At 42.8% G+C, this 24,169-nt stretch overlaps 1 protein-coding gene and 1 pseudogene across 1 annotated transcript; both read right to left on the bottom strand.

Moving 5' to 3' along the window:
• Nucleotides 1–2,637: 2,637 nt before the first annotated feature.
• LOC109479898 overlaps nt 2,638–24,169 on the bottom strand; it is a 64,254-nt pseudogene continuing 42,722 nt past the window's right edge.
• LOC109479885 (zinc finger protein 701-like) lies at nt 15,646–18,826 on the bottom strand. Its single transcript, XM_019781933.1, has one exon. It carries the CDS (start codon nt 17,473–17,475, stop codon nt 16,807–16,809), a length of 669 nt encoding a protein of 222 aa, XP_019637492.1. The 5' UTR covers nt 17,476–18,826; the 3' UTR covers nt 15,646–16,806.

Raw genomic sequence — 24,169 nt, 5'->3', positions numbered from 1 at the left:
TACAGAAAACTCTGTAGCCCTATAGAGGAGATATTTGTGTTGAATATTCGTTGCTTTCTCTTGCACTTTCATTCTCCCGTCTAATACCTGTGTCAAAACAACATGAACCTGATGGACTCTATAAGATAGTTTCCTTTCAAAACTTTTTCTCTGTTAGCTTTTATGCTTACTGGGAACAAGTAGAAAGTTTGAGTCCTCTTCATAGCTGACTCCTAGCTTGTACATACCTGCACAATGCCTGTATAGATCAGCAGCTTCTATGTGTTAAACCTTTTGATAGAGTTGTGACGATGTGTTTAAACCTGGTGCTAGAAGTGTTCAGAAGCTGAACAGGGTGGACTAACTGAATCAGTATTATATAGCTCGTTGTGACTGTTGTTGCACTACCTTGTTGTAGTGGATGTACTGGTAATAGCAGCCATGTAGCTGCAACCCCAATTTGAAAGTCCCTAGTAATAGTATGATGTTACCACATGTCAACACCTAGTTGTACCCAATATGGTGTAACATAACTCTTGAAACTGAAATGCACATTGCTCTTTGTTACACGGTTCAAATTTCAGAAATCTGAACACCTTGTAAGAAAAGTGACAGATGATGCCAGATTTTTTTTTCATTGGTTCAGTTTCTACCTAATGTTCAGAGCATGTTTGTGGGATATACTGAAAGAAAAACCAGTCAAATACACATCTGATATGGCAAGTCATACAAGACCACAATCCACAAACATTGATGTTACTTCATGTCTAATTCAGTTTCTCGCAATTGAACAAACTATGCTTTTTATAATTTTCACCTTTTTACCACATAAGCATTGCTTGAATCACAGTGAAGCTTGCTCTACTGTAAGAATGCTTTGTACCCTTGCGTTACACAGTTCAGCTGATGGTCTACTATTACGGAAATATGTGGAAGATATACAGTAAGCATTGCATCTTTCTGTGTCAATAAAATATAGGTAGGAATATTCTTTTGGAGGTCTGTTGAGATACTGAAATCTGCCATAAAACCTGGTTTAAGGTTTAGTACAAGATGGTATTGTAGCTAACTGTACAACATTGTAGAGAATGTCTTTTGTATTTGGGTAGTATATATATTATATATATAGTAGACTATTTATTAGAACAGTGTCATGTATGAAAGACTAAACAACGTACTAAGTATAAATGTATGTGGATACGATGATCATGTTTATAAACGTAGTGTAGTAGAGCCTATATGCAAAGTGTACATGTTATAACATAGTGGTAGTCTATATGTAGTGTCAGTGTATAAATGACAGAAAACGAACATACATGTATGATCAAAAATACCTTCTGAAGTCATACCTCACATTCTGTGGACAGCTGTTTGTACATGTAATAGTCTTGTTGCCCTCTGTTCAACTGTCAGATTTTAACCTAAGTTTTGCTAGGATGATGATGATGATTGCTAGGAGGCTATTTTACCATTTTTCAGGAAAAAGAATGACATAGTGAGGTAAAAAAAAACAATGAGGACACTTTTGAATGTGGTTACAGTGCAGACATAGATGTTCCAGTGGAAAAATGTGGAGATCACTTCTGAATTTAAATGATGCAAATTTAGAGACACGGTATACAATTCTCCCAAACAATTATATTTACAGTTTCTTCACGGTCCTGTGATTTTTGTTTCGGTATTTTTGATTATTTTTTTGTTTGGGCCAGACTACTTTTTTTTTACCTTTTGAACTAAAGGTATACATGTACAGTATGTGACACTCATTTTCGGTTGTCAAAGTATCAGTGACTCATTTGAATAAAGTGAAAATTTGGCAATGGAATTACACAGAGCCAAGTACCAAGTCTACAACCCGTGGGTGGATATGTGTTGTAAGATTTTTACAACTACAATAAACCATAAACTTTGTACTAGTGTAGTCTGTTGTCTTTTGACCTCAAGTATACAGGTATGTACATTTAGTTACATGTAAGTGCGCACACATACTCTCCAAGCAGAGGTTTGGGCCTTGCCTTTTTTTTGGCATGTTTTTAGACTTTTTATTGCCAAAACCCAAACCTCTGCTTGGAGAGTAGTGCACACACACAAAAACAGACGGAGCCATACAGACAAATCATGGAGAGGGAAAGGCCGGAAGAGACAAAGACACACATACATATACACACAAGCAGTGTATGTTACAAGTAGCCTGGTTACCAAACCTATTATAGCTCCCGAGTCCTACATCCTCTATTTGCGGAGAGGATGTAGGACTCGGGAGCTATGATAGGTTTGGTAACCAGGCTATGTTACAAGGGCTTTCCATCATTACATGGAGACACCTGCACACAAGGTCAAATCATAGGTTGCACAAAACATTCTTCTGTATGGTTCTTGTTCTTGAGAAGATACTGTGCAACACCCCTCTGTTGGGGTAAGAGGCACGGGAGGAGTGCGCTGCGTCCTCATTGTTTCCTCAGATGCAGGAGTACGGCTTCCTTGAAGTTGTCAGGTTCTGTGATTTCAGTTATGACCTGAAAAAGCGTGTTCCAATCCCTGACTGTCTGAGGGAAATAGGAGTATCTGTAGCCGTCTTTGTGAAACGGTAGAGCCTTGTAGGAATTTGGGTTGGAGTGTTGCGATTGATGCAGTGCAGGCATAAGATGAGTTTTGACCGGTACACGTACTTTGTGTTGCCTTGCTTTGTGTGATATGCGCATGGTCACAGCTGAAGCTCACTTTGAGACAAATGAGATTGTCGCGTGAGCATTTAATATTCGATTTCCGGAGCAGTTCTTTCCCGTCCGCGCATCTTCGGCAGATAGTCGTCCTTCTTCAACATGGCGTCATAGTCGTACTCAGGGTCCCGCCTCTCCTGCGCAGTCTCGTACTCAGCGTCACGCCTCTCGTACCCAGGATCGTCCCTGTCGTAGTCACCCCTGTCGTAGTCGCGGTCGTCCCTGCTGTCGTACTCGCGGTCGTGGTCGCCGTCCCTGTCGTCGTACTGACGATCCCTGTCGTAGTCGTGCCCATTCCTGTCGTATTGGTCGTCCTTGTCGTACGAACGACCGTCTCTGTCGTAGTCGCGCCTGTCATAGTCGCGGTCGTCCCTGTCATAGTCGCGGTCGTGCCGCCTTGTGTCGTAGTCGGGATCGTTCGGTTGTGACTCGTATTCACGATCGCGGTCGAAGTCGTGAGTAGTCGGCGCCTTGGCGTTTGACTCGTACCCGCTAGAACCACTGCTGCCCCGGCCCGACTCGTCCTTAACTCGTCCTTCCTGACGCTCTTTTAACTCTTTGGTCTTCAGTGCCTTCTTGGTCAGCTGATTCTGTAGTAAAACATACACCGTTCAGAATTATGTGTACGTGTGGTAGGTATCATCAAAGGAATGTTACATGACAGGCGTGTTCACAACATCGATTATAGAAAGCATTACTGATCAACTGTCCTACCACTATTTAACACTTTAAGCAACTTTTAATTGATGTCAAAGACAGTCACTGTTACACATGTAGTATTTTTTTTTTGTAAATTACCCTCGATCGTAATTGTTCTTAGAATGTTTAATGTTGAACAAGCAAATGTTAACATTGTATTGTAACGATGACAACTGCAAATGTATAAGCATTCTACAGACTGATACCTCTGTAAATAGCCTCGCAATTCAGCCCTGCACGGCTACCAGGCACGTATTTCTTTTGCTAAGATCTAATAAACCAGTCTACTAGTACTACTACTGTTTCCAGTACCTGACAAATCGCCTTTGTATCCTGATGCCCGTAGCCCATCGCGATAAGTGCGGCCACTAGTGACTTCATGGTCGCCTTGTCGGTATTCCGCGCCTTCCACTCGTACAACATCGCACGACTTCGGTTCTTTTCGTCGGAGTAGTCGTGACGAAGGTGCTCGACGGTTGTCCGAGACATGCCTAGAGTCTTGGCAACGTCCGGCCAGAAGTCCTCAACATTTGAAGCGATGACGTCGAGCTGGTAGTTTGAGAGAGGCTTCTCTTTCCGTTTTGGAAGTTCTGAATCGAAAAAGTAAAAGAACCAAGAGTGAGATATTACAAAACGGAATCTATTGCATAGCTATTGTGTCCAACGTATGTATAATATCACAAGAAGTCAGAAAAATGATCGTAACAGTCAGAAGAATGATCGTAACACTATCTACACTTAAGGTCTTAAGGCCTACCTCTAAAGATGTCCAGTAGCTGAGTGTGCTCCTGTTCCAGTTGTTCTGCTCGTTTCTCCTTCTCCTTAAGTTCCTTGAGAATGGTATCAGCGCGTTCCTGCGCTTGGAACAACCTACAGAATCACAACTCCTTTAGCCAGGCATACATGCACGTGTGTTGTTGCGTAACAGGATTTTAACACGTTAGTCATACACAATGACATTATCTGTTGAGAGAGATGCTTGTTTTCAATTCCTATGTAAACAACTATAGCGTGAAATAAGCTTTCAACACCTGGACTTAAAGATTGAATAGTGTGATAAGAGAAAGTGAATAAGAACGAACTTTTCCTCCATGTTCTGTGTCTTCTTCTCGTTGATACTGAGTTTGTCTTGTAGCTTCTTCAGTTCCTCCTTAGCCTTGAAGAGCTCTTTCTCCGTGAACTGACCGTGCTCCTTGGTCTTATCCAACTGACTTTCCATAGCCCTGTCAAAGGAAAAAAAACCTTACTAATTTTGTCTCCCTTTTGTATGTTTCAAAAATGTTACTTTCCAAATATACTATGAGGTAAAGTTTCTTACCCACAATTGACTGTCGTTCTAGATATAGATCACTGATTTGTATAGAAAAATCTCCCGAATAATGATTACGGAAAACCCTTGCAGACCCACACCACAACCACGTGTTCTACGAAACCACTCACACAGCCTTGGCGTCGTTGTTCTGCGCTCTTGTCCGCAGATAGGCACATTTCCGCTTCAGGACTTTCCGTTCGTTGAGGAGCGCCTTGATCTGTTCGTTCGCCTCCTTCAGTTCCTTCTGGGAGCCGTCCACCTTCTCCTTAGCCTGGTTCTGGTACTCCCGCAGCTGTCTGGACCTGTCGTTAGGACAAAACGTCGACATATCAACTCTGAAACATCTCCTAATCTATAACTAAGACGAATTGTAAAGGCTTGTAACGGCAAGACGAGCATACATAAGCTCCAGAATCTTGAAATGAATTAATTGAATGAATGAACTTTATTGCTCGACAGTTGCCCATGGTACAATGTATGGCAACAAATGACAATGTGATTAATACAGTAAGTCTATTCTAAGAAACTACTACAGGAATATGAACGTAAACGGCGTATGACGACATGGTGTACGTTAAGCGTTTAAATTGCACATGAACCTTGCATGAACTAATCATGCATATGGGAAACAAACATTGTGGAACAAATACTCCACGTTATTGCCAAAAACGTTGGCAAACCATGAGGAGAAATGAAAACGTCGCCGAACCTGCGCAGTATTTGCTGCATCTGTGCGACCACAGAGTGGTACTTGTCGGTTGTGTTGTCCAGGTGAGACTCCAGCTGTTTGTTGTCCTTCTTCATGGCCTGTAACCTCTCCCGCAGCTTCCTGTAGTTCCGCTTCTCCCCGCGCACTTCGTTCTCGAACTTGTTGAACTTCCTCTGAGCGGCCCGCAGTTGTTTCTCCAGGTCCTTGACCCTGTTTCTCTCGCTCTGTATCTGTGACTCGAGTTCCTGACAGCGGCTCTCGTACTTCGCCAGATCAGACTTCGCGTTCCCGTATTGTCCTTTGAACTTCCTGCGTTTGCTGATCTCGACGGAAAAGGTGGTTTGCTCGTCGTCCACGGTCGGCGGCTCGTCTTCGTCTCTCAGCTCGTCCTCGTCCGTTCTGGCGGCCCCGTGCTTCTTGGAGGACTTTCCTTTGGCCGGTGTGTCTCCTTTGCCGTACTTCCTAGGCGAGGAACCCTCTGCCTTGTCCACGGCCTGCATGAGACGCCACCGCCGGACTAGCCGCAGGCTCTCGTGGGCCTTCTCGCTGAGGTCGGGGAGGAGCCGCAGGACCAGCCCGAAGTCCCGCTGCCCCTGCCGGCACGTCAGCCCGTCCACACACCCCTTACTGGCGAAGGTGAAGAGCGATGCGTCCACGTCATCCCAACTCATCAGACCCTTCCAGGCGTCCAGAGCTGGGGTAAAGAGAAGGGGGCGATCAGGAGATTCTATAGCCTGGGTACCATCCCCAGTAGTATATTCGCAAACTCTATAACTGGTAGAGAGTTTGCGAATATACTACTGGGGATGGTACCCAGGCTAGAGATTCTATTGATCACGAACGTATCATGGATAAATACATGGAAAGAAAACTGCATGGTATTCTATATATTCTGCAATGTCTCCCTTTAAAGTACGTTGATCAGACTTGGAATAGAGCAAGATATTCGAATTCTCTCGCCTAAACTGGCGCGATAGCCCAGTGGGTAGAGTGTGTCGTATCCAGAACCGTGATCAACTTATTATAACTACGAGTCTAAAATACAAGTGGAAATTGCAAGGCATTAAAGGAAATTTTTAAAATGTCAGAAAATAGTAGACTTTCGGTTCCCTCACCGGAGTCCAGTTCAAAGATGATGTCCTGCAGCTCGAGCGCGGCGTCGTCGTCGTCGTAGAAGAAGTCTGCCAGCGGGTTGTAGATGTTCGCCTTGAACGTGTCCAGGAGGATGTCGAACCTCAGCACGTGATCCTCGAACTGGTCCAGCACGTCTACGTCATCGTCATTGTCTCCTGACGTGTAGATAAAACCTGGGGGGGGGGTGACGGAATGAGTGACAAATGAGTATGCTTAGCCTGGAATTCAGACTATTCAGGCTTACCTACACAGCCAGCTCTAAGGGCTAGGGAGAGACTAGTGACTAGGTTTGTTACCTTCGCCAGAAGGATATGCATTCGGTCTGGCTATGTTGGGGTGACTGTGGATGTATGCAGCATAGCTCTTCATGCCATGGATGGATGGTCATGATTTTTTGTAGCCAGCTTACCGTTGGGGAGACGAGGGTCAAGTTGAAAAATGGGCCTTGTGGGGGGTGGGGTGGTAGTGGGTCAGACGTCACTTCAGTTGACATTTTGTGTTTGTTGTTTTTTAACGGAATAACTCGAGATTCTGTGGATGTTCCTTTTCCCCAAATCCCTAAGACATGGGATATGTTAATACCTGAAGGAAAACCTACCTCTGCGCTTCAGGTTTTTCACCCACTGCGAGAGATGCAGGATCTGGGCACGTGACTTGACGGGACCGAAGGCACGATGGTTCCAGGAGATCCACCTCTTCGTCTCCTGCAGAAAAGTAAAAAATAAATTCTCGCAGGTCAGAGTCATGATCATTCTCGCAAAGTGGATATACATGTAATAGACTAGAATTATACTGGGACTATGGACAAGATAGTAGGACTAGATAGCGACAAACCGTACTTTTTAACGGACCTAAGTCCCTGGCATGTTATCTGTCTATTTGGCAAATTTCTACTCTTTCCAGCCGCTTCCCGAAACCTGGTAGGAACAGACTAGGACTTCTCTGTGTGCTTTTTACCTCGCTCATTAATGCATGTTGTATTTCATAAAGAAACACGATAGTCATAATGAAATGGGAAAAAAAACTTTGTTCGAAGATCAAACCTTTTGTAGTCTCTTCAGCACGTCTTCTACAAAGTCGTCCCCAGGGTTGTTTCTGAGCTCGTCGTCATAAGCCGCGAACTGCTCTAACACCCAGTCTTCTCGTTCCCGGGGTGTGAAGTGCTCTAGATCCTCCCTCTGAAAAAATGAGCGACCAGAATAACATCATGGTCACATCTTTGCAATGGATGTAAGTTGGCAGATAAACTTCAGGCCAAAATAAGAAATAAGAAACATAGTCATTATGATACAAACTTTTAAGGTAGACATTCATCTTTTTTAAAAATCTATTTGTCTATTTAAGTTTGGCACTAAGCAAATGAAGCAACATAATTAATCATTTAAACAAAATATATGTTTTGTAATAAGTAAGTGAAACAATATAATGAATCAGTTAAACATAATACTTAATAGTATACTTACATAATACTTCCTAATGCCGAACATATTGGTCATCTGTAACAGCTTGGGCTTCATCGGGCTGGAAGGTCACCACCTACTGGTGTCATCGTGAACTGCAGCCAACAAAAAAGTCATGCTTTCCATCACATCTTGATTGATTTATGATTGAATTATTTGTATATTTTCCAGGTGAAAAATCACTATATTTCACTTTATGTGTTATTTACACATCTAAAATGTCCAAAATTTTGCGGCTAAAAACATAATACAAGACAAAATTTTCCATTGTAAATTTCCATTGACTCTACAACATCAGCCGGTACTTGAGGAAATTTCTCTTACTATTTATTGAACAGATGTAACCTTTTAAGTGATGGCGACGACCGTGGAGCGCTCTTCAGCTGACTCTTCAGTAGTGAGCGCAGTGGCGCGAAAACACACAAGACTCTTTACAATTTGTATAACTAAATAGAAGTGTTCTTCTGTACCGCTTGAGGATCGCCACATTTATACTTGCATAACAACATGCACACACAGACCGCTATAGCAACGGTGGTTTACATCTGTAGCAGGCTTAACTGTTTTAAAGTATATATTTGTAACACTAGCTGAATATCATAAATCGTTCACTACAGTGAAGCATAACGTAAATATATCGAAAATGGAGGAAATTTCCTAGATGCTCTTTATGTTTGACACAAAATTAAACAAAGTTTCAAAACATTATTGATGCTTTACTGTAATAACTTCGAAAGTTGGTTTTACTGACGAATGACAAGTTTTGATGATTTGACTATTATATGTATACGTGTACATTATACACATTTTCCAGACAGATAGAAAGAAACTAGATAAACAAATAACAACTTTCGCCTCTGGCCTTTTGGCTCTCTGAAGTACGTCCGATCAAATCCGAGCAGTGTACTAGTAAATGATTTAGTAAGAACGCCCATGATGAAACATGTAGTTTAGCATTGAAATTCATATCGCTCGTATCGATGTATTTGCTAATAACCAATGTTTTAGCAATTAGTTCGACATCTTAGAAAGAATGGCTGAGATCTAAGAAGCAAAACTCCAACATAATTTGTAAAAGAAGTTAAAGAACTTACCGAAAACATTCTTGCGGGAAAACTCGAAAACAAACTACTCCTATGTTTCTGAGCTGAGCGATTGGCGTCGTCACTTCCGTCCTAAGTCTGCTCCATGCTGACTGAACAGTTGTGATGGTACGTCCTCATTCAAAATCCTTACAAAACTACACCACACACATAAATAGATTCCGATAAACTCAGCTGAAAATCCACGTTCTAATACTGTCACAGAGAACTTCAACTTGCGCAAGACCTTTCTTATGCCAAGGGGAAAATGCCGCCCGGACAAAATTCAATAGAGAGAAGTGGAAAAGCACTTGGCGAAGGGCCCTATATGGAGACCCCGTGGCGTGTGCAACTCTGAGTTGGAAAACATCAAAAGCACTTCAGGAACATGTCACCCGGATACATGGGTACAGGATCGATTTACGTTGGTAACCTATCAAATTATGCGACAGGTCTTGAAGAATTTTTGACTAAAAAAGTAGTAGAATTACAAAAGTGGTTTTTATCACTATAAACGTGTCTATTATATTTATACCACACTGACCTTTTTACATGGATGACATCCGCGCGCGCCACAAGAGTTTGTGAAAAGTTGCGCGCAGAGACTACATGTATTTCACAAAGCGATACCACTGTTACATCATAACACGTCATGGCATTTTCATCATAAAATCAAGAGCCCTTTTATCAGCTTCAAACCACTTTATTTTCTGCCAAAAACATATTTACAACAACAAAGTTCAGTATACTCCCCTGGCGACACAAGCGTTCAATATATTTCCCTAAATTTTACAACCTTGGATTTGCAATAATTACAAACTTCTGTAGACTAGTAACAGGGCTTTAGCTTACGCTTAGCCGCCCGCGTCTTGCTGTGGTATACAATGTATATCCAAATTGCAATCCGATGTTTTTGAATGTCAGTAAAGGTAAAACTTGACGGAGGCAAAACGACCCATGCACCAAGGATACAATGTCCTTGTTACAACAGAATTTCGTCAAGTAATGAAAACTAGCTTAAATACCAAAAAGAAACGACGTTTAGACGTAACATGCACCTTGGTAAGGAATTTGAAGATAACATGATTTAAAAGTCATGACTATTGACAAAGTAAATCTATATTGTACATCGGCAAACATATATTATTCCTTAAAACAGTAAAAGTTTTTTTTTGTGCTAGAACTCTGTCAACTTGATTTTCCATGCCCATGTCTTCTCGAAAAGCCCACCCTTGTATCGCGCCTTCCTGGTCTGTGGACAAGTAGGGTCTTCTTAATTACAAATCCTGACTTTATTCTATTTACTTATGTATTTGTTAATCAGGGTGGATCGGTCAGTGACAATTTAAGGCACCACTCTACGGTGATGCCCTGGAAAGCCAATCATGCATTGCTTCTTCACCACCAAAGCAACCCTGTACAATCTTACACGACAGATAGGGACTTCAAATGCGACGGGGGCGATGTCGATGTTAATGTTTAAAATACATGTATGCAGTTACTTAACATATTCAAGCTACATGTATGCAGTTACGTATCATATTCAATCACCGGAACCATTTTGCTTTCCTTCATCACTGGTGGCTAAATCGTAACCAACAGGCAATGCAGTGGCCATGGTATGTTATGTCTAGCCACCACCGAGGCCTCTACTGACACTGGAACATGCAGGGAGGAGCACTTCTTTTGAAAACGGTATCGTTACCCCTCTTTATGGGCTTAGCAAGGAGGTTATAGGGCAGATATAACCTCCTTATTAATAGCAATGCTTAATTAGTGGAGCTAATGGGTTTACAAGCGATTCGTAGCCTCGATGGCAGTCTCCACCAGACTTCTGTGCAGGCAAGCTGGACCCTCTATGGCCGGCCAACTCCTCTGGCCAATGATTTCCCCCTTTGCCGATTTCTACTATTTATGGTAGAGACTACTATTTATGGTACTATTCTGGTAGAGACTATCCTTTGCAGGCTGAATAAATAGTAGAAATCGGTCTAAAAAGGAGATATAATTGGCCAGAGGAGTTGGTCGGCAAGAGAGGGTCCATTTGCCTCTGGCCAATTATACCCCCCTTTTAGGCCGATTGGCATTGGCATTGCTTGGCTAATTGGATACTGCATAACCGGCTGGATACGATTTTGCCATCGAGGATCTGCTTGGAGATTAGGTGTCTGGCGGGACTGAGGGCGGGTCTACGCACGACCTGTTCATGATGTGACGCGTCATGTGGTGCCGCAGTTTGAAGGACTTTCCGCACGCACACGTGTAGTTACGGCTGTCGCTGGAAGAATGGATGGAAAGAGAAAAAAGTTATTGCGCAGCTTTGTTTAGAGGTCACTATCTAATATTATTGCCCCAAAACTGAAAATATTCTGAACAGAACCTTATAAAAATGTTAATGACATATACAACAACTTTTAGAGCATATTTTAGCATATTCCTTTGCATAACATTTTGTAGTGTTTGTGAACTGTGCAAAACAAGCGGTGATCTGAATTTTCAACAACCCCTCGAGCTCCCCACTGGACAATAAGACACAAAAGGTAGAGGTCACAAGACGGCTGAATTTTCTACGAAACATCCACGACTGTCTCGCGAATGCCCTCAATTTGCTGTCGTAAACCCATCGTACGACGGACGCCACCAGGCTCTTATTAGGAAGAAACAAGTACAGGTTAAATACAAGTATTTAACCTCCTTGGAAGAAAGGAGGCTAGACACGAACAGGGGCGGATATGAGTAAATCTGTTGTGTGATCTCCTGATGTATTTTAATACCCAACGGATTTTTTGGGAGCGGACCAAAGCTAACAAGGCTGGACTCCAGGCTAACAATGGGCAGCATCTTCACTTCCCTTCTTTCTCCCTTTCTTCATAATAAGGGCCTGGTTACATCGCCAGGCAAAAGAGATGGTTAAGTTGGAGCTCACCTGTGTTTGGTTCTCATATGCCTGGCCAGGTTGTACTTATTACACGCCTCGGCTCCACAAAGCTCACATATCTGTAAATACACCAAGGGAACGTAGTGGTAGTCAGAAACTGAAGACGAGAGAAACTTGGCCAATGTGTGTAATAAAGTATTATAACATGGCTAATAATTCACTTCGCATATTTCTTGGTTAAAACTACAAACAAATATCAGGTATACAGGAAAATGACGATTTACACATGTCGAGTCTCTACATTCCACGCAAGTTTAGCATGTTCACGTGTATTGTTTCATGCCAAACGGATTTGGCACGCTTGAGCATTTAAGGGTGACCCAAGTTTAGGGTGACCCTAATTTATAGGGCTACCCTAGTTTTGAACGACCCTAGGGTTTAGGGTGACCTGAGTATAATACTTGTCTTACCACGATGTTCATCTTCTCATGTACCTCCCGCTTGTGGTTCACAAGGTTCTGCCTCCTGAGGAACCGTCTGCCGCACAGGTTGCAGCTGAGACTCCCGCCGCCACGCTTGTCGTGGTCCAACGTGGATTCAGCAGCGCCACCTGGTGCATGTTGTTGGTACTGCTGGGGAAGCATGGTGCCGAGGACCTCCCTCCATTGCAGTGGCTGCTGTGGACCTGCGGAGCTCCCTTCCATTTCTATGGGCAAAGGAAATACGATGTGATTGCCATAAATAATTTTCTTTTATATAGAGTGTTTGCACAATTCATATAGATAAATGGTTTTTGAATCACATACATGTAGAGGTTACTGTTTCTTAATGGTATATATCAATCATGAGTTATAACATTTATTGCGTATTAACTTTAGAGTTACTGCATGCACATGGCATCTTCTACACTGTGTGAGCCTGATGATATGTGAAGAAGAAGTTCAATACTACATGTAGTGCCAAGACCAATTAAACTCTTATATATAAACGTCACACAATGAAGACTTGAGTCATATATTTGAACAAAATTTGTATATTACCTACGAGCAAACGGGAAAACATCAACACATGTAAGATATGTAACTCAAAACTTTGTAGAGGTGCGAGATTACAATACAGACACTATGTACTACTCCTGGTCTACTCTAACTAAACTAGAAAGGCAAAAGAGCACATCAGAAAGTCTTACATTTTCACTACGCCAACAGTACAAGCACTACCAGGTCTGAATTACAAAATGTCAACCGTAAAACAAGTAAATTCATGAATTATAAGTACTAGTAACAAAGGAATGTCTAGCACATTCTTACGATATCAAGTTACTATGATCGGCACCTGCTTCAAAGCTTGTACAAACATGTAACCATCAACCTATAAGTTTATCAACTAATACAAGTACATTCTTGCCACTATATATATCAACCGTTTTTTCTTGTTAATCATTCATTACTAAAGAAAAGCAAAAGGAACAGTCATCTAGTGCAGCTATAATTACGATGTATTACGATTGTGCATAAAAATTACATTGCAAGCGGTCAGGTCTAGTGAAACGTACGACAAATAGAAAGCGATTTCTTATCAATTTGCTCATTTCTATGTTTCTGTGTTTTCGTTGAACCCAGTGACCAGATGTGTCATCATGAGGGCATGTGGTTCTTTTGCATGTGTCTCTGCAGATGTTCCCTCAGCTTAAAACCCTTCCCACACCAGGTGCAGACGAAGTCACGGAGGTCGCTATGCTTCAACTTGACATGCCTGTCGTGGTTATACTTGTTGGACAGCTCTGCGCCGCATATGGCACACTCTCTCTTCTGGCGATATAACCTAGCGTACCGAGCGGCATCTACAGGGGACTGGAACGTTGGATGGTCCTCTACTGTCCCTTCTTGGTTACCATACTTGGTTACCATACTTGTTACACCAGGTTGAGAGTCTCCAGCCATTTCTGTGTGGTAACTAGGTAGTAATGGACTAGTAAAGTCACTCCCAGAAGAGGTCGTTGCACCGGATTGAGAGTCTCCCGCCATCTCTGTGTAGTAACTAGGCAAAGGGACTTGAGATAACTGGTGGTGAAGCTGGACATGGCTTACTAAAGTTTGATGCGAGTCAAACGTTTTCCCGCATGAAATACAACGCTGATCTCCCGGGCCTCCAGAAACAAAGAACGGAGGCGGTTCGGATCTGCTGACGTCACGTTGCCATAGTGATGATCCTCCTCCTCCCGTCTCCTCCTGCAGACTGGTCCTCGTTTTATGGTGACCTGGAGGCGAAAGAATCCAAACTGAGTTCTGACGTCTTCGGTTGACTTATCGCATGTTACATATGAGTCTGAGCAAAGTCTGTTTTGCACATGATGCAGATTATCTGTACACCATCACCCACTGCATCTGTGTTCAGATGTGTACATTGAGTATGTATCTTGTATCCCTATGTCAAGGGATCTTCCATTACAACCTTCGTGTACATGTAATGATATGTATCTGTTCTTCTGTGTTTGTTAATATGTACAAGACTATAAAAGTATATGCTGTTTGTTTATACAGTTTTGCTATTATTCATGACCATAGTCATCCATGACTATGGTTCACTTGGAACACAGTGTTTGGGGGAACACTAGTACTGTGCAACAGAAAATATTTATGATTATCACCAACAAGTTTGATATTACTCTTTAGACAGTAATAGTACTAGCAATTTGTCTTCCAGGGATGAACGCGATTGGTTCCTGCCATTGATTTCAATTCTATGGATAAAATATTGAATTGCTCCACAGTTCCTGTCTTGATGCTTCACAAAAGGAGATCCAAGAAATGAGGAGCAGTCCTGTCCCTCTATTTACAAATATTGTCCGTCAGGTAAAATTCGGAAACACAGGAGTTTTCACAAACCGAGGTGCGTGGTTCAAATCTCTTCAGCTCAAATATACATTTGTGGTGGAGTCTCCGGGTGCGATTTCTGCATGTGTCTCTTAAAATGGTCCCTCAGTTTGAAAGCTTTTCCACACTGGAAGCAGGCATAGTCGCGCTGGTCACAGTGCTTCAACTTGAAATGCCGGTCGTGGCTGAACTTGTTGGACAGTTCCAGACCGCAGATGGCACAGGCTATCTTCTCGTGTTGTGCCTTCAAGTGGTTGATGAGACTGGCCCTGGCTTTGAACATCCTGTCACAGTGGGTGCAGGGATGCTGCTCTAGATCCGTCACGTCACTGCAGCTGGAAGATGAAGCTGCTGCGGGAGGTTGCTGACTTGCCGTAGCAGTCGGTGTTTCAATCTGTACATCAGGCTCTCTTTCATTGGTCACTTCTTCCAGATGATAGGAGGGTGGTGGAGGTGGTGGTGAGAGGTGGTCCTCCTCCACATGGGTCACTAGCGCCTGGTGGGAGTGGAACTGTCGGCGACACTGACCACAGACGTATCCACCCGGGCTTTGATCAGGTTGAGTCGTGTTCTGGGACACAAACGAGGAGGATAATCCTGGCTCCATCGACATCCCTCGGAAGTTGTGTTGCCATAGCGACGATCCTCCTCCCATGGTTTGCATCAGACTTGCAGCTGCTGGGTCATGGTGACCTGAAGATGGACAGAGGTCAAGTTCAATTTAGGACGGGTATTTCCATATAGTCCAATCAGCTGACAAATGGTGGCAGCAATATTTGGGATAGTAGATACTGCCTTTGACAATAAAAAAAATATGGTGAAAAACTCGCCAACTTTAGAGTAAACACCACACGTAGCCACGGAAATTCAGTGCAAAGACCTTTTAATAGAACATAAGGAAATATACATACATAAAACTGATATACTGGGCATCATGTGAAAAGTTTTGCTTGAATGCAAAATCACATTGTCTAGGAACTTGTAACATAAACTATAGTCTACACAATGGTCAGTCTACACTATGGAACATGATGAATATATCATTCTACTGCTATTTAGAATGCCCAATGATTAAAAGTGAAACAAATAGTGTTAGCTTTACTAATCATGTAAATACAGTGCAAATAAAATACAGGGCATATTGTAATTGAACATATTTATATTTGAAGTAACTACTACTTTCAAGTAACACAACAGACCAATTACAATGGTTTTATCACAACACCCAATAACCCTTTATGTCACACACATTTTCTTTATAAATGTAAGTGCAGCTTTCTCCCACAAATGTGATAACATTAATAAATTGACACTACTAGTAATAAAATTCTACTCAATGTGAAAATCGATATGTTCAATATCCCAGAAAATACAAATGAATCTTGGAAAAACAATCAGTATCACTGAGTTTTAAAAAAACAATTTACCAGGTTATGTACACATCATCCAAACATCACAAGAATCACTATGTATGAATCTTTTTTTACAAAACCAAGTGTTTTGTTCAGCCAATGTTTCGTCGCAATGTGAACCAGTCAGAATTGGTTGCCCTAAGGAAGGCGGCAGACGGTCATTGAAAAGTTGGCTGAATAGAACACTTGGTTGTGTAAAGAAAGTCTCTTCGTTTAGTGCCTTACCAACCTGATGAAACTATTCACGAATGACCATGTATTCATGACATTATTCAAAATCTATGTACAAGATTGATTTGAAAATAGTGATCAAACTGTTATGTCTCCTTAACAATTAACGATTGTTCACATCACGTAAGCAGCACAATTCTGGAAAGAACAAACTGTTCTTTTTCATGGATATGATATATTGTTACGCAAGTCGACCATTTACTCTATAACCAATGTACCTTCTTTGAATTCCATGGCCAACATGAAGGGACAAACGTGCTTGGAAACGAAAACATTTCTAGATGTTTTCCAAGTATCACGGAAAGACGCTGGCATCACTGATCGTGATGCAGGTGACCAGTGTTCTGCTTGTGTCTCTGTAAGTGGTCCCTCCGTTTAAATTTCTTTCCGCAGACGCCGCAGCCGTGTTCTCGCAGCGCTTTGTGTACGGCCCTGATGTGTCTCTCCAGACTGGACTTACAGGACAGGTTCAAGCCGCATATGGTACAGTGGACCTTCTGGTGGTCAGTCTGTATGTGTAACTGGAGACTAGCGTTTGACAGGAAGGTCAGATCACAGTCCGAACATGGATGAAACATAGTCCCTTCTGCAGTTTCGTCAGGTCGCATGTGTGTGCCCAGCGGTTGGCTGTCTGTACTACCTGGAGGCTCATTGTGACTAGTCCGTGGAACCTGGTTGCACAGGTACTGCACATGGTAACGCAGCCCCTCTTGTGACCCGAACGTCTCTCCACACTGACTACAGGTGTGCACGTTTGTGTGCTCCTGTCCCATGGGATAGTTAGGATTCACAGAGACCGACAGTGGTACAGGCTGCGTGACGCCGTGTTCCACGGTCCGTGGGGTTGTGCCTCCTCCAGTCCTTTCCACCACGCCAACTATCGCGAGGTCACGACCTGAGGATGAACAGAGGTCAAGTTCAATTTCTGGCCAAACATTTCCCAGGATCTGTTGAAATGAGGAATACCATTCATCAATGGACATTTTGTACTAGGTCTGGTGGAAAAGTAAGGAAAGATCTCTACACAAGTCTTCCAGGTTTACATAATATGTGCAGGGTCAGGGTGTGAATACCGGTAATATTATATTTTTATGAGTTGTCGCATCTGCAGAACAGTCAATAATGTAAAATGGAGAGTCAACGATTAGATCAGGGGTTGCCAGATATTGCCATAATATACAAATGTCAGCTCAGTTGATAGTGAAACAGTTTGTTTCAGCTGAAAATGACATTGGACATGCTAAACCGGGATGTCTCGAAAAGGGCAGTTGATGTTATGTGCTTTTGTGTTCCAGAAGGACGGTGGGAATACATTTGTATAATCCTCGTCAAAACGGTCTAGTGCCTTAGGAAACACTGTAATACCCGCTGTTGACTTTCATCAACACATGTGTAAGAAACACTTTAAGTCCCTGTTTTGGTGTTTTGGGGTCATCCTTGAAACATATTGACTTCCCAGAAAAACGATCTCACCAAGATGAATGAGTATTTTGCATGTGCCTGTTTAAGTGGTCACTCCGTTTAAAGGTCTTTGCACACAAAGCACAGGCAAAGTCTCGTTGGCTGCTATGCTTCATCTTGACATGCCTGTCGTGATTGAACCTGTTGGACAACTCTAGGCCGCAAATCGTACACGTTGTTCTCTGGTGTTGGGATCTTGTGTGCCTGTATAGCATGGTACGCGTGTCAAACATTTCACCACAGTGAGAACACTCGTGTGCATTTTCAGAAGACAGTTCTGGATTGACAGATGAGGTTCCTTGGTCCCACTGGCCACTCCATGTAATTAACGTCGCTTCTGCACCACCATCAGAAGTTTCCCCTACAGGTTCTTCCTTGTTATCTTGTGGTCCGATCACCAAGTGGTGGATGATTTGCATATGGTTTAGCAGTATTTGATTTGAGTCAAAATTTAGCCCACATTGCCAGCAGGTATGACCAACCGAATGTCCCTCAGACTTATTTGGAGTCACAGAAACAGACGAGATTCTTGCCGGGGGTCCTGACTCCCTGATGTCATGTTGCCATGGTAACGATTCTCCTTCCTCCCTGTCCATCAGGTCACTTCCCCCAAGGTCGCGCTGACCTGAGGACGAACAGAGGTCAAGTTCAATTTTTTTTGCCCAAACATTTCCCAGGATCTGTTGAAATGAGGAATACCATTCATCAATGGAAATTCTGGACTAAGTCAAAGCTTAGATCTGGGGTTGCTTAGATATTGCGACCAAATGACTTCAGACATCGATGCATTTGCTAAGCATTTCAACCAGGATGTCTTGAAAAGGACAGTTGATGTTATCTGCTTTTGCGTACCTGAGGGATTGATGAAATATAATTCCCCAAAGGACCCCCATTTAAACTCTTGGGAAACACTGAGATGCCTGCTGTTGAATCTTATCGACACACATATAAAATAATCCAATGGGTTCACACTTAAGTCCCTGTTTCGGAGCCATCATTGTAATATACACGAGTTCCCAGAAAAACGATCTCAGCAAGACGAATGATGGACGCTTTGCATGTGGCCGCGTAAGTGGTCATTCCGTTTAAATTTCTTTCCGCAGACGCCGCAACCGTGTTCTCGCAGTGCTTTGTGTACGCCCCTGATGTGTCTCTCCAGACTGGACTTACAGGACAGGTTCAGCCCGCATATGGTACAGTGGACCTTCTGGTGGTCAGTCTGTATGTGTAACTGGAGACTAGCGTTTGACAGGAAGTTCAGATCACAGTCCGAACATGGATAAAACATAGTCCCTTCTGCAGTTTTGCCTGGTCTCATGTGTGACTGGTCCAGCGGTTGGCTGTCTGTACTGCCTGGAGGCTCATTGTGACTAGTCCGTGGAACCTGGTTGCACAGGTACTGCACATGGTAACGCAGCCCCTCTTGTGACCCGAACTTCTCTCCACACTGACTACAGGTGTGCACGTTTCTGAGCTCCTGTCCCATGGGATAGTTAGGATTCAGAGAGACCGACAACGGTACGGGCTGCGTGACGCCATGTTCACTGGTCCGTGGGGTTGTGCCTCCTCCAGTCCTTTCCACCAGGCCAACTATCGCGAGGTCACGACCTGAGGATGAACAGAGGTCAAGTTCAATTTCTGGCCAAGCATTTCCGAGGATCCATTCTAATGAGGAATACAATTCAGCTATGGAAATTGTGGACTAGGTCCGGTGGAAAAAGTAAAATCATCTCTCTACACAACAGTACTCCAGGTTTACATAATGTGTGTAGCGTGTGAATACTGGTAATATGTCCATGATTTGTCGCATCCACAGAGCAGTCAACAGTGTAAAACGGAGTCAAAGCTTAGACCAGGGGTTTCTTAGATATTGCGATGATGTAAAAATGTGTAGCAGTTTGTTCAGCTGAAAATGACATTGGACACTGGTGCACTTGCAAAGTATTTAAACCAGGATATCTTGAAATTGGCAGTTGATGTTATATTTTTGTGTATCAGAGATATCATGGAAATATAATCCCTCATCTCAAGTCTAGTGCCTTGGTTAACACTGAAATGCCTGCTGTTGACTTTTATCAACACATATATAAGAAACACTTTAAGTCCCCATTTTGGGGTCCTCCTTGAAACATATTGAATTCCCAGAAAACCGATCTCACTGAGATGAATGAGCTCTTTGCATGTGTCTGTTTAAGTGGTCTCTCCGTTTAAAGGTCTTTGCACACAAAGCACAGGCAAAGTCCCGCTGGCTGCTATGCTTCATTTTGACGTGCCTGTCGTGATTGAACCTGTTGGACAACTCTAGGCCGCATATCGTACACGTTGTTCTCTGGTGATGGGCTCTCGTGTGCCTGTGTAGCATTTTACTCGTATCAAACTTTTCACCACAGTGAGAACACACGTGTGCATTTTCCGGAGACTGTTCTGGATTGACAGATGAGGTTCCTTGGTCCCACTGGCCACTCCATGTAGTTAACGATGCCTCTGCTCCACCATCAGAAGTTTCCTTGGTAGATTCTTCCTTGTTATCTTGTGGTCCGATCACCAAGTGGTGGATGATTTGCATATGGTTTACCAGTATTTGATTTGAGTCAAAACTTATCCCACATTGCCAACAAGTATGACCAACCGAATGTCCCTCAGACTTATTTGGAGTCACAGAAACAGACGAGATTCTTGCCGGGGGTCCTGACTCCCTGATGTCATGTTGCCATGGTGATGATTCTCCTGTCCTGTCCATCAGGTCACTTCCCCCAAGGTCGCGGTGACCTGAGGACGAACAGAGGTCAAGTTCAATGTTTTTGGCCAAACATTTCCCAGGATCTGTTGAAATGAGGAATACCATTCAGCAATGGAAATTCTGAAGTAAGTCAAAGCCTAGACCTGGGGTTGCTTAGATATTGCCATTGTATAACAATATCAGCTCAGATGATAGTGGAACACTTTGTTCAGTTGAAAATGACTTTGGACATTGAAGCACTTGCTAAGCATTAAACCGGAGGATGTCTTGGAAAGGGCAGTTGATGTTATCTGTTTTTGCGTACCTGAGGGATTGATTAAATATAATCCCCCATCTAAAGTCTTAGGAAACACTGAGATGCCTGTTGTTGAATCTTATTGACAAACATATAAAATAACCTCATAGGTTCACAATTAAATCCCTGTTTTGGAGCCATCCTAAGCTTGTAATACACATGAGCTCGCGGAAAAAACGATCTCATCAAGATGAATGATGGACATTTTGCATGTGGCCGCGTAAGTAGTCACTTCGTTTAAAGGTCCTAGCACACAAAGCACAGACAAAGTCCCGCTGGCTGGTATGCATCACCTTGACGTGCCTGTCATGATTGGCCTTGTTGGACAACACCAGGCCACATATCGTACATGTCGTTTTCTGGTGCTTGAATATCCGAGTGTGCCAGTATAGCTGTGTACGCGTTTTGAACTTTTCTCCACATTGAGAACACACGTGTGCATTTTCCGGAGACAGTTCTGGATTGACAGATGAAGTTCCTTGGTCCCACTGGCCACTCCATGTAGTTAACGTTGCTTTTGCACCACCATCAGAAGTTTCCCTGGTAGATTCTTCCTTGTTATCTTGTTGTCCTGACACCAAGTGGTGGTTGATTTGCATATGGGTTACTAGAGTTTGGTTTGAGTCAAAACTTATCCCACATTGCCAACAAGTGTGACCAACCGAATGTCCCCCAGACTTATTTGGAGTCACAGAAACAGACGAGATTCTTGCTGGGGGTCCTGACTCCCTGATGTCATGTTGCCATGGTAACGATTCTCCTTCCGCCCTGTCCATCAGGTCACTTCCCCCAAGGTCGCGCTGACCTGAGGACGAACAGAGGTCAAGTTCAATTTTTTGGCTAAACATTTGCCAGGATCTGTTGAAATGAGGAATACCATTCAGCAATGGAAATTCTGGACTAAGTCAAAGCTTAGACCTGGGGTTGCTTAGATATTGCCATTATATAAAAATGTCAGCTCAGATAATAGTGGAACACTTTGTTCAGCTGAAAAGGACTTTGGACATTGAAGCACTTACTAAGCATTAAAGCAGGATGTATTGAAGAGGACAGTCGATGGTGGCTTTTGTGTACATGAGGGATTGATCTTAAGTCTTGGGAAACACTATAATGCTTGCTGTTGAATCTTATATATAAAAAAAACAATAGGTCCACACTTAAATCGTATTTTGGAGCCAACCTTGTAATATACATGAGTTCCCAGAAAAACTATCTTATCAAGATGGATGGATATTTTGCATGTGGCCGCGTAAGTGGTCACTCCGTTTAAAGGTCTTTGCACACAAAGCACAGGCAAAGTCCCGCTGGCTGCTATGCATCGCTTTGACGTGCCTGTCGTGATTGCCCTTGTTGGACAACACCAGGCCACATATCGTACATGTCATTTTCCGTTGACTGGATCCCCGACATGTCCGAGTGTGCCAGTATAGCTCTGTACGCGTACCAAACTTTTGACCACAGAGAGAACACTTGTGTGCATTTTTCGCAGACTGTTCTGGATTGGCAGATGATGACGTTCCTTGGTCCCACTGGCCACTCCATGTAGTTAACGATGCCTCTGCGCCACCATCAGAAGTTTCCCTGGCAGATTCTTCCCTGTTATCTTGTGGTCCTGACACCAAGTGGTGGTTGATTTGCATATGGGTTACTAGAGTTTGGTTTGAGTCAAAACTTATCCCACATTGCCAACAAGTGTGACCAACCGAATGTCCCTCAGACTTATTTGGAGTCACAGAAACAGACGAGATTCTTGCCGAGGGTCCTGACTCCCTGATGTCATGTTGCCATGATGATGATGATTCCCCTTCCACCCTGTCCATCAGGTCACTTCCCCCAAGGTCGCGCTGACCTGAGGACGAACAGAAGTCAGATTTGGTTGGGGTCCAATGAAACCAGTGCTGGTGAGAGGTGACATATCATGTGACAGAATTTTCTTTAGCAAAAGCGTATACTGGATCAGGTTCCAATGCTTGACTTACTTAACTTTTCAGACTTCTGTATCAAGTAGTACATCTAAAATGCTTATATGTTGTAACACATGTACAACAGTTCTCAGGAATTGCGACCTTTCACAGTTTGAGAATTTATCATGGAAACAGTCAAGATACCCTTTTATCAGCATCAACTTCGTTTTGTGGTGTGGTGTGTATCATAATACCCTGCATTTCTGACTTCAGATTAAATTGACTCCAGTCAATGAATATCAAGATTTCCACGTCCGCACATGAAGCTTTATTTTTCCACTGATCAACACATACAACTAATTAAGTGATTAAGATACACTTATGAATAATAAACTACATCTCGTCATATCCACCAGACATACAAAATGTAACAAGTAGTTATCCTAATCATTGCACTGATCCTTGTGATTGTGCCAAAGTACAAAAGCCTCACATCACCCCTACCAAATGATTACATAACTCTAACGAATTATTACAAAACAGTTACAGTAACACTGTCAATTGATAATGTTGTACATTATACAAATCTAAGTTAGATACTGCACAATTATAGTAAAATCTCTTCTTGTAATTTACATTCACGTATAAGCCTCAACAAGGGTGTATTAAAAGGACATGCATCAAAGTCATGGCTGTTTTTACGACGTTCTTTTCTGAAATCACAAAAAAATCTGATACTAAGGATACCAACAGATTACAGTGAAACATATTTATGGATTGGTTACCACAGTTCAGATATGCACAATCAATAAAGCAAAGGTCTTAAACATTTACCCATGGTCATAAGTTAAAAAAAAAAAGAAAAGACAACTGCTGGATGGCACTTGTCTGCTTGATCTTTAACCAAAGGCTGAGTGATCTTGTAAAGAGAAATCACTCAGAATCATGAAAAGTTCGTAAATGTCTCAGCAAGTGATCTTTGCGTTTCAGAGTCTTTCCGCAGTGACTACAGACAAAATTTCGGTGGCTGCTATGCTGGAACATGATATGCCTTTTATAGTTATACTTGCCAGTCAACTCGGTACCACATATCGTACAGGTCAGCTTTTGGTGCTGTGCCTCGAGATGTTTTGCCAGGCTATCACTACATCGGAACGTTAGCTTGCATTGTGAGCATGGGTGGTTCTGTGTTGCTCCTGGATCCGGATTAGAACTACAAGACGCTGTTGACTCTTCCGGAGCCAACACGGGGTCGGATTTCCCCACATCCTGTTGCC

The sequence above is a fragment of the Branchiostoma belcheri genome, unplaced genomic scaffold (genome assembly GCF_001625305.1).
Source record: "Branchiostoma belcheri isolate BF01 breed outbred unplaced genomic scaffold, Haploidv18h27 scaffold5, whole genome shotgun sequence".
Lineage (NCBI taxonomy): Eukaryota > Metazoa > Chordata > Leptocardii > Amphioxiformes > Branchiostomatidae > Branchiostoma > Branchiostoma belcheri.
This window is presented reverse-complemented; position numbering and strand designations above follow the sequence as displayed.

What these genes read in the sequence shown, in the direction of transcription:
- LOC109479885 (XM_019781933.1), bottom strand. Translation starts at nt 17,475, where the DNA reads ATGTCCATTGATGAATGGTATTCCTCATTTCAACAGATCCTGGGAAAT.